This window comes from Rhagoletis zephyria, unplaced genomic scaffold (assembly GCF_001687245.7).
Source record: "Rhagoletis zephyria isolate East Lansing unplaced genomic scaffold, Rhagoletis_zephyria_1.1 Rzeph_scaffold_01839, whole genome shotgun sequence".
NCBI classification, from domain to species: domain Eukaryota; kingdom Metazoa; phylum Arthropoda; class Insecta; order Diptera; family Tephritidae; genus Rhagoletis; species Rhagoletis zephyria.
In genome coordinates, this window is record NW_016158923.1 from 2,692 (window position 1) to 14,715 (window position 12,024).

The following is a 12,024-nucleotide window of genomic DNA, read 5'->3' on the forward strand; positions in this document are numbered from 1 at the left end:
TATTCTACGCAACAACATGGCTGGGGATTTGCCGGAAGGAATGTGACGGCACCTTTTGCCTCTATTAATTTCCACTGAGGGGTGAGTATCGACTCCCCGAATGCCGCCAGCTTTTAATACAAGCTTTTAATCCACTTTAATTACATGGTTGTAATTTCGTTCCTGTGAGGGCTGATGAGTGTGGTTCGCTCCGTGTCCAATTCCAAAAAGATATGTATTTTTCTAGTCTCGTGGTATGTGACCACCGATTCTTTTATCGTATCTCAGTGCGGGCGTTTTCATAGTGGCCATGTCAATTCGTGTCTATACCGATATGGTGGTTCGTGTCTTGAATAACTATTGGTTATGTACATTCATCTGGCAATCCCCCCCATTTTGAAGTTTAGCTTTGACAGTTTTGTTATGTTTACATTTCTTATAATCGTTCTTATGTCTATTATTTGGACAATAAAAAATAATAGATCACGTCCTGGCCGTTGACATTTGTGTACCATAATTAAACAAAGAATAGAGACAATAGAAGAACGAGTTGAAACTGTCAAAACAGTTCACTTTACAGCGAAAAACGTATTTTCTTTTTGAGCAATGCGAAAATATTGCATTTTTCATCTAATCTATTGAAGAATAGTGAACGTTTTAGTTCACTCCATGATTTGCAATTAAGGCTGCTGCAGCAAACGTCTTAGTGTACTCCATTGCTTTGCTATTACGGCTGGGACAGCAAACTGCGCCAGCATCTGAGTGGGATTGATTAGTTAACTTGCTAAAGTAGGCTTCTTGGAGCAGAAGTGATATGATTGTGATAAAATGCTGTCAAAATAATAATAAAAAAACATTTCGGGAACGGCTTTGCCGCGCCCTATATACGCAAAATGCAGCGATTCGTCGCAGCGCTACACTTGCATCTACGCATATTGAGATGGGGCACCATGGCACACTTCATGGAAGGACAACAGCGCGAATCGGATCCATGTCGCACAAGTAGACTGATGAAGATGGACTGATGGCATCAAGATTTGCTTGACTATGTTGTTTTAACCGATTCTTCACTAATAATTTAAATTTCTCTATGCTGCTGATTTGTAAACAAAAGTTTATTTACGAGTTACCACAACTGTCAAAATCGGCAAAACCAAAGTAGCGGTACCTCTGACGGCGCCACCTTTGTTTCGCTACACCGTGAGTGAAAACCATGATCCAAATATTTAAAGGTAGTTGCACTTCTTTTTCTTAGCCGCCATTACTCCCATTTGACGTAAACTGTGCCTTTGGCATTTTTTTTTTTAAATCGAGTTACAATATTCTTTGACAAAAGTAAAAAAGTGATTGATTACTTAAAAAAAATACATATACATATATATTTATTTAAAAGAAATTAAAGCTTTTAGCGATAGTGGATATAAAAAGGAAGGTAAGTGAAATAATACATTGTATTCACATAAAATATCCATCTACTCTTGTTAATTATTGTATTGTTTTTTAGTGAGATGAGCTGCATATTTAGGAGCTCCAAAAATAACAGAAGACATTGCGAAAAAACTAACTTAAAGATTTTTCGACTCCCGGCGGTACCATACATGCGGGAAAAGTGGATATCCGCGTGCATGGTAACTGAAAATGCGTTACCAAAAGTATCGTGTGTTTGTTGCGAGCACTTGTCCGCGAAAGATTTCAACCGGAGGAAAGGACGCGCCCAATTAGAGCACTAATCTCCGAAACCGCTTAACCGATTTAAATGAAATTTTGTGGGTGTGTATTGTTGGTTCCAACTTAAAAGATAGGATGTTGTGAACCCGAGAAAACATTTTTTTTTCATCGAAATTTTTCTATGCTTCTCGCAACGTGCTTATCTAATACTAGCCAATGCCCGCTTGCTTCGCGGCGCCTAATAAGATCTTTTGCGTTGGCCAATATAAAAATAGCGTTTAAAAGTAAAAGCGGTCTGTAAAGTAAACATTTTTAGTTAAAATTGAAACGAATAAAGAGCAGAATCCTCCTCACACATAGGCCAAACGATGTGATACCATATGGAATACTAACCCCTTTCGATGTCATGAGTTTTATCTATCGTCTTATTTCCACCTGTGAGATCTCTGCCAAGCGTGCGTAATATTCTTCTATGATCTTGCAGCTTCAACATTGGTCCGTAAACCATGTAAGCCAATAAAAGTCCTTATAAGGAAACTAAGGAGTACAGATGAGCGTTTTCAGTTATTGGAGGGGCAAGAATTCTCGCCCACCCCCCTCCCCCACAGGATGAAAAGTTTTCCCGTAGACTAAATTTGTCGTATGATCTCTTAAATATCGTTCAAATTAAGCCATTGATATACTTACCGTGTTCCTTTTTTACGGATGTGGTCGAATCTTTCCTTGTCAATTTGCCACTTTAACAATTTACCTTAATATTTATGAATTATTGGTTTCTTTGAGTCTTATTGCTGTACTAACGGCCGCCCCGAGCAATTTCGTCAATCGGAGGTAGGTGCAAGATCGCATTTAGGGTGCATGAGGGCGTCAGGCAAAGGTGCGCTTACACAATGCTGAAATGAAAAGTTTATTCGTCTAAGATGAATATAGGGCCAAAGCAGACCAAACGCCTTGTGGTTTTTTATATATTTCGGCTGCAGCGCAATCCATTAGGTCCCTTTTCTGCAAAACCACTGCTCGTCATTAAATGAATACGCATTATGAATTTCAATCAGATTATAGCGGGTCCATTTTTAGGAAACGAATTTTTCATCATGCGGGTAGCTCATTTTGCGAATTTGAACGAAATCGGTTAATAAATACGACTTTTATAAATAACTCTACTCCAGCGCCACCTGTGTGTTGTCTAGTAGGCTATAATTTGACTGGTTGTTGAGTTTAGGCCGAACTACGAAAACGGCTATCATTTTATGTATGTATGTACATATCGGTTTATAAATAGGGCTTTTATCGGGTCCATTTTTCGCAAATGCTTTTTCATCATGCAGGTAGCTTATACTTTGAATTTGAACGAAATCGGTTTATAAATAGGGCTTTTATCGGGTCCATTTTTCGCAAATGCTTTTTCATCATGCAGGTAGCTTATACTTTGAATTTGAACGAAATCGGTTTATAAATAAGACTTTTATTAATGACTCGACTCCCGCGCCGCCTAGAGGGTCTATTTTTGGTAAACGTATTTTCCATCATGCTGGTAGCTTACATTTTGAATTTAAAAGAAATCGGTTCATAAATACGATTTTTATAAATAACTCGACACCAGCGCAACCTAGCGGTTTTATTTTTCGCGTACTTATTTCTCATCATATAGGTAGCACATGTTTTGAATTTGAACGAAATGAAATGAAAAGTTAATTCGTCTAAGATGAATATAGGGCCATAGCAGACCAAACGCCTTGTGGTTTTTTATATATTTCGGCTGCAGCGCAATCCATTAGGTTCCTTTTCTGCAAAACCACTGCTCGTCATTAAATGAATACGCATTATGAATTTCAATCAGATTATAGCGGGTTCATTTTTAGGAAACGAATTTTTCATCATGCGGGTAGCTCATTTTGCGAATTTGAACGAAATCGGTTAATAAATACGACTTTTATCAATAACTCTACTCCAGCGCCACCTGCGTGTTGTCTAGTAGGCTATAATTTGACTGGTTGTTGAGTTTAGGCCGAACAACGAAAACGGCTATCATTTTATGTATGTATGTACATATCGGTTCATAAATAGGGCTTTTATCGGGTCCATTTTTCGCAAATGCTTTTTCATCATGCAGGTAGCTTATACTTTGAATTTGAACGAAATCGGTTCATAAATACGACTTTTATAAATAACTCGACCCCAGCGCCTCCTAGCGAATTTTCTGGTAGCCTATAATAGGACCATATATTCAAGGTATAACCTCTGAAAATTTTACTGAAATCTATGCAGTAGTTTTTGAGTTAACTCCGAGCAACGAAAACGGCTATTATTTTATATATAGAGATATAGAAATATCGTGTCACGGTGTTAGTGGTCGAACTCTAAACGGCTTGACCGATCTTTATGAATTTTTTTTTGTGCATATATGGTAGGTATGAGAATCGGATGTAAAGTATCTTTCATACCGCTAGCTGTAGGGGGCGTGGCACCTCCTACACAAACCGAATCATACTGCATATCTCTGGATGTGTTTATGGAAGAGTACTGGAACTTGGTATGTACAAGATATATAAAATCAGTCGCGTGGTCATGAAGAAAAATTGGGGCTATTGGAAAAAGGGGCGTGGCACCTCCCATGGTAGATTACTCGAAAATGGTATGGAGATATACGAAATCAATTCCATACTCTTAGAGAAAATTGGGGCTATTTGAAAAGGAGGCGTGGCGCCTTTCAAGCGCACTGAAACTATTATGTTTCTTTGTACATACATATGTACAGTTTTGCTAGGTTATTTAAGACGGTAATGGAAATATGCCTTCTGACAACCACCAAACCGTAATAGTAGAAGATAAATGCGTCACTGAAAATCATGAACGTGAACTGTTGGTGAAAATGTTAGACCAAAATGTTTCAATACAAAAAAACTATTTTGGGTTTAACGAAGTTCGCCGGGTCTGCTAGTGAAAATATACAAATGTATAAATGTAGACGCATAATAAAACTAATGTATGCATGCAGATACAAGGAGCTATACATCATGCGTTATCATGTGCATTTATATATATGAATGTATATGACAAATGCACTTTTTATGAAGGAAATCAAGTGGAACGACTTAAGAAATTTTAACAACAAATAACTCATAAACAATGATTTTGTTTATATTTTTTAGTTATACATGTTTTAGAGGAAGGGAGGTCCCTTAACATCCTGACCAAGTTTCATTTGTTGATCCAACTAGTTTTTTTTTAAACACGAGGTGCGGCTGACTTAACTTAATGATTTAATGATGTATTATACTGAAAACAACGAATGTAAACCCGGCGTCTCCTTTTTATCCCGCTACTTGTAATAAAAACATGGAGGTGCTTGGTGTTGCCAATATATTACTATTAAAAAAGGTTTTATTTAGAGATACCAATAACAACAAATGTAAAAGATTTTAAGTATTTTGCAAATAAAAATAATTAAGTAAATTTAGATTGCGTTTATATTTTCGGTATATAAGAATGCACCCCTTCACAAATCGTTATGTAATTCGGATCAAGTAAAGAATACCAACCGTTTCGCTAAATAGGAGTCGATAGATGAGCTGATTATAACGGTACTAAAATTAACTTGCAGAAATTAAAATTAAGCGAGATATCGAAGGTCAAAAATCGAAATTTGCTTTTTGAAAAACCGTAATATCTCAAAAACTAGTAAAGCGTTTATAAAAGTTAATATATACTTTTAAAGGAAATTACTACACATTTCTTTTGGTCTGCATTACATGTGCCTTGCGTTTCTAGTTTTTGATAAAAATCGGTTTTTATAAAAAAATAATGAAACAATTCCACTTAAACTGATTTTTTTCAAAACTAGCCTTATTAGGATAGTGTTGTCGTTCTTTTGGTATAAAGAAAATTAATTTCCCTTCGTTTGATATACGTATGTCTATTTCTACTTGCGTCTACAGTATTTTTGCGTAGAATTCCATTCTGCGTAGGCGGCCTTCGGCCGCGATTTAGGATTACAACCCTTACCAAATAGAATTCTCCTTTTGGTGTGCACCAACTGGGCTACCGCCCCAGTGATGTAGCCTGGGGAAAGGATGAGGTAACTAGAATTCCCTTTCTGTGTGTAAACCTGCTGCCGCCCCAGTGATGACAGTAAATTTTACACACAAAAAATTTTATACATTCGGGAAACCATGGGCCAAAGTTAGTAAATCTACGTTTTAATATTTTCTCTCTGACGTCAGTAGTTTTTTTTTGTTAAGGAAAACAGTATGACTATCAAATTATAGAGAAAATTCTGTAGAATTAAGGCCGATTAAATTTTTTGGTGCATACGGACGATTAGGTATTAAAAATGTAGAATATCCTTAATGTTTTACAGTAATTATTTACAAAAAAAAATCGTCCTCAAAGAATTATCAACATTATTCTTTCAGAAATATACCATTACTACTCTGCAAAACTGTTGTTGAACAGTGTTATAATACTGATGACTTTTATTAATTAATTAATCTGTATGAAAAAAATTCTAATAGAACTGTTTTTGATCTCAATCTCTTTCTCTTTGTACAAAATAAACGTTTATGTATTGCAAATAGAATACGTACATAAAATAGAAGCAAATTCTGTTAACAAAATTCTGGAGACTTTTTAAAAAACAACTTATTGGACTTTGCGCTTTTTTTTTGGTTTTTTGGGAAGCCATCCTAGTAAAAAATGTTTTAAAACTAAACTTTTTCTTAAAACAAATAAGTACCATTCGTCTAAAATCAAAACTGATAGTCACATAAGTTATTTTGACAAAAATTCATAGATTTATTTAATTTATTTATTTATTTTAAATAATAATCCAACACAACAACCATTGGCTATATTTCAGCGTTGGCATAAAACTACACGCAATTTAAAAGCTTAAATCTAGGTATACATAAATTTTACTTACAAAGATACCAAAACTTAATTTCGACATAGGTACATGTGTAGGTGAGAGAGATGACAATTAACTAGAAAGGGTAAAAGGCCAGATAATTGAATTGAAATGAAAGTTATTTAGGCATAAAGTTTATATAGCTCGCTTTTAAAATGCTGGGTGCTTTTTATAAGTCTCAGTTTCGATGGGAGGCTATTCCAAAGACGTACGGTGAAAACAAAGAATTGACGTTCAGATATTGATATTTCAAATTTCGTGTATAAAAGCTGTAATGATCGAGTTGATCTAGTGTAGTGTAATCGGCATTTAAGGTAATTGGGCTCATTTGTAACCAAGATTTTATGCAGCATTGTGAGACACTTTATGTAGATTTAAAAGATTTTCAAATGATAACGACGAAATTTTCTAGGCAAAATAAGAGATGTGGGCACGTTGTTTTATGCCATATATATACCTAGCAATATTGTTGTACAATACGTTAAGTTTTTTCTTACACACGCTGTCACAACCAGCAAATAATTCAGAACCGTATAGGAGAGTCGGCAATATGTAGCTTTTGGCAAGGAGGAGACGAATTCTTACTGGGGTAAAATATTGAGTGGTCCAGAGGGACCTTAGCATTCCATAAACCTTGCCAATTGCAAGACAAATGTGATTATTCCAGCTTAGGGTTCTGTTGAAAACAACGCCAAGATTTTTTGCTGAGTCAACGTAGCGTATTACAGAGCTATTCAATGTATCTTTGTCGTATGTGTCGAGTTTAAAGTATTTTTTATAAATTGCAATACACTGGGACTTTCTGGGGTTTAAAACCAAACCATTGTGACTAGCCCACTCGCTGAGAAGATTTAAATCGTTATTTAAGTCACTAATACATCTATTAATTGAATCAATTGGACAGCTAATATACACTTGAACATCGTCAGCATACACGTGCATGTTACAATGCTTAATAACTTTAGGTAGATCATTGAAATATAGAACAAATAACGGAGGACCAAGGAGGCACTCCTTTAGTTACGGACACAAAACGGGACGAAGAATTACCCATGCACATAGCTTGAGATCTGCCTGAAAGATACGAGTTTACTAGTTTTAGCGCTGGAGACGAGAAATTGAACAAATTTTTTAGTTTTAGACATATTAAGCGATGGTCTACGCTATCAAATGCTTTCGAGTGGTCTAGAAGCGTAAGGAATGTTACGTTGTTTTGGTCCAGTTGTTGTCTGATATCATCGGTTACGTTCAGTAGTGCTGTGGTACAACTCCGCTTCGACCTGAAGCCAGACTGGTACTCACTAATAAGGGAATATTTGCTCAGAAAGGCATTAATTTGTTTATACATTAAGTTCTCAAGAACCTTCGAAAGAAACGGTAGGATCGCTATCGGTCTATATTCGCCATTTGACTTCAGTACGGGTATTATTTTGACCTTCTTCCAGCAGCTATGAAATTCTGACGTGGTGAGGATTGTGTTCAGTGCGTGTGTTATATACGGCAAGATTTTTGGCAGAATGCACTTTAAGAACTTCGGGAGGATACCGTCGAGGCCTGAAGCATTTCTTTATGGCGAGTAAGGACTGTACAACATCGCAGTCGTCGACACAGTCAAAACTAAATTCCTAAAGGGAGTTATCAAGGCGCGAGTTGTAGTTTGCATAGTTAATACTACTACAGAGTGATTCAGTAAATTTTATATTTAGTGCATCAGCATCAACGTCATCCGCTGCCGATGTCCTCTTATTACCAATGCCTATTTCACGTACTCGTTGCCAGGTTTGCTTGGAACCCACTGCAACACTAAACCTGTGTTCGTAATATTTAATTTTTTGGATCCGGATAGCCTTACTGACGTCTTTCTTCAGGACCCGATACTCAGAAAACAAGTCATCTGTTCTAAACTGTTTCCACATATTATATTTACTATTTCTCATTTTTATAAGATTTTTAATATCTTTATTAAACCAGGGACGGTTAATATGTACCTCGGACCGTTTTACAAGAGGAACATAGTTATTAAAAAGAGAAATTATGTGGTATTGAAAGAAGTTGATCTGATCATTGGTTGAAGCCATGTCGTGAACTGCACTCCAGTTAATGTCCTCTATGGCCCTCTCAAGTTGATCATAACGAATATTCATAAAATCTCGATACGAATACGAGTGAGTGCTAAGATTGCTTAAGTCAAAGTCATATATTAATAAAATTAGATCATGTTTAGAAAAACAAGGCACCGAGAGTTGGTCGTAGAGGAGGACGCTGGACATATCACTGACAAGGAAAATATCGAGAAGGGTACTGCTGGTTTGTGTAAAGTGTGTAGGTCTCGAGCAGTTAACAGAGGAAAGTCCAAGGTTTTTCATGGTCATGGTAAATTGGTTATCGTAAAGTATATTATTGTTGAACTCTTCAGATATAATTATGTTGCAGTAAGTCAGAGCAAGGTTTTCAAGGAATTCGGTGAAGGAAGAGTATTCAATAGTTTTGTTCGGCCTGTAAACACAGCCAATTAACATTTTATCAGTTTTTGAGAGAATTTCTACAAAAATATATTCAACTGCACTTGTAATTGGGGACACGCAAACAGTTCTACATGAAATTGTATTTTTAATATATACAGCAACACCACCACCATGCCCAGTTCTGTCGTGGCGAAGCAATTTATACCCACTAACACTAAAAACATCGCTGTCGCGAGGGGAGAACCAAGTTTCAGAGACACATACCACATCAATTTCAGACAGTTTAAAAATGTATCTAAATTCGTCGATTTTTCTGACTAGGCTTTGAGCATTGATGTGGCAGCACTTTAAACCTTTATTTTGCCTGCTCAGACCATGTTAAAAGTATTGTCTTTGGAGCCACCCAGTTTGTAAGTGTTATCGCAAAACATTCGCTGTATACCAGCAATGCATTTTAACAGCGAGTAAGAATAAAGTTATTTGGTCAAATGCAAATAAGCAGAATATAGGGAAAGAAGCAAATAAAGAGTTAGAGAAAGAATGGGGGATAAGTGAGCTTACACTAATACAATTGAACTTAAGAGCTAACTAAATATCATTTTATGTTGTTATTATTGTTGTTGTTATTGTTATTGTGCACTGCAATTCTGCTAACATCTTCCATTGAATCCACTCTGGTTGCTTCGCTTAGAGGTCGAGCTCTTACATATACATGCCCTCGAATAGTAAAAACACTCAAGAGACGGTTCATGCACAAACACTTTTCCGTCTGCATCAAAGCCAATGTCCCGAAGAGCAAGCGGCCTTCTCTTGCTTTTATAGAATCGAGCAATTGCTCTGCGAAGCGAAGAGCGATCACCAGCACAGCCTAACTTTATGATAACGGGTGCAGCTGTATTGTTGTTTTTGTTTAGGCGAAAGATTGTTCGCACTGGTGGAGTGTTTATCTGTACTGCACTGCATATCTGAGTGAAAGTGTTGCTTAAGTTCTCATCTTTAGTCTGCGGTATGCCTCTTAAAATGAGATCAGTTTAGATAAGAGCATTTTGGCAATCATTTAACTCAGTCCTTAGCGTTGGTATTAGAACATCACCTTTTAACTGCTTTGATTTTTCGAGCACTTGTTCGACTACCTCTACGCGGTCTTCGATTTCTTTAGCATGTTGTTTTATGTTAGTGATATCAGCGGACAACTCACCGATTCTCATCATTACGCGCTCTTCCATGTCCCTCATTCTTGCGTTAGCTTAGCTTCCAATCGGGACAGCCAGTTAGTCGTTGGAGAGCTCTCGGTTTCCCCAGGTTTGCTGAGACGAGTTGAAGTTTGAAGGGGAGATGCGGTTGCTTGCTTTGCAGCCCTTCTTGTCGTCATATTGAGATTCATTTTCGCAGTTTTCACAATTTTGTAACTTTACGCAATTTATATATGTAGATATGTTTTTAACTTTTACCAATATTAAGCAGAACAACCGCTCAAGCAATATTTGAAACAGTCTTTAAGGAAAATTGGTCAGCGGAAGTGAATGAAAAATAAAGTTTTACTGCAGCACACCCAACACACGTCTACTCAGCACGCATTCTAATAATCAAAAAAAGATGTGTGACAGAGTTTTTTTATACAAAGAATTCTTATATAGGTACGAATCATGGCTCAATAAACAGGTGAAGCTCTAAATCTGAAGTGAAGTGAACAGCTTTTTCACTTTATTTTCTGACATTCGGCTGCCTTATAGTCGAATTTTATAGGCAAATCTTCAAATAAGGCAGTGTCAGAATCTTTTAGTTACTTCACCTGGTATAATTCGATATAAGTAGGTAGCGATACTTTTAGCCCGATACTTAGTAGGTATTGATACTTTCTTTCGATGCTACTTCCAAGTAGGATAATTTTTGAGTGACGTCATCTTGGTGCAATTGCGAGAGAGAAATACCAAAACGCATAGAAAAATATTAGCACCCCTATTCTGCAACACTTTCGTATTCGGATTTTGCTACGAATCGTAGAAATGGTATGCTGCAACCCGAATCGTATTGTTGAGAATCGATAATGAAAACTATTTAAAACCAAAATTAATATATTTATTCCCGAAAAGAATATTATCGTTTTTAAAGCTCAAAATAATGAATGAAGAAAAAGTAAGAAAATTTTTGAAAAATCTTTGAACAGTAAAATGTAAAAGTAAAATTGAATTATGTTTACGAAGTAAAGTGCCTTTAAATCAAAGTGTTTCACCACACTACCCCCTTCTTAGCGGAAAGCAACTTTTTTCCTTTTCGAGGCATGCGATGAAATTTCCTTTTGTGCAGTTGATTGATGAAGAAATGTTTGGGTTAAATCATTGATTTCCGTAAATGCCGGTTTTAATCTATCTATAGATACTGTGTCTGTTGAGAATCGATAATGAAACCTATTTAAAACCAAAATTAATTTTTTTATTCCCGAAAAGAATATTTTCGTTTTTACAGCTCAAAATAATGAATGAAGAAAAAGTAAGAAAATTTTTTAAAAATCATTGAACAGTAAAATGTAAAAGTAAAAGGGAATTATGTTTACGAAGTAAAGTGCCTTAGATAGATAGATAGATAGTTGGTTGGGTATGGCACTGCGACCAGTAGGTCTATTGTGCCCCTAGCTCATCACAATACATCAACCAGCCCCAGAGTGTCTATAAATTTCATAATAGACCCCGGGGACAGTGAGTGTATGTGCTCCTCTCTTGGCCAGACATGCCCTATGCTCCTATACCTCCTGCGTGCAACGGCATCACACTCCATAAGAAGGTGTAGAGGGGTCTCTTTGGCTGCATCGCAAAAGCGACACAGGTCGCTGGACCAGATACCTAATTTATGCAGGTGCCCTCTGAGCCTACAATGGCCCGTCAAAAAACCTGTAATAATCCTTAGTTTCTCTTTCGGGAGATCCATGAGAAGCCTGTATCTTGACAGATTGTAACCTCCTAATAAGCTTTTTGCCTGACGTTGGCCCATGGTGCCAAGCCAGTGTAA

At 36.6% G+C, this 12,024-nt stretch overlaps 1 protein-coding gene across 1 annotated transcript in view; it reads left to right on the forward strand.

The window, feature by feature from the left end:
- Window positions 1-929: 929 nt before the first annotated feature.
- The window catches only part of LOC108365331 (mediator of RNA polymerase II transcription subunit 14-like), a 23,716-nt gene continuing 12,621 nt past the window's right edge, over window positions 930-12,024 (forward strand). The window contains exon 1 of the mRNA XM_017619329.1: window positions 930-981. Coding sequence (XP_017474818.1) covers window positions 930-981 — 52 coding nt within the window. The remainder of the gene's footprint in view (window positions 982-12,024) is intronic.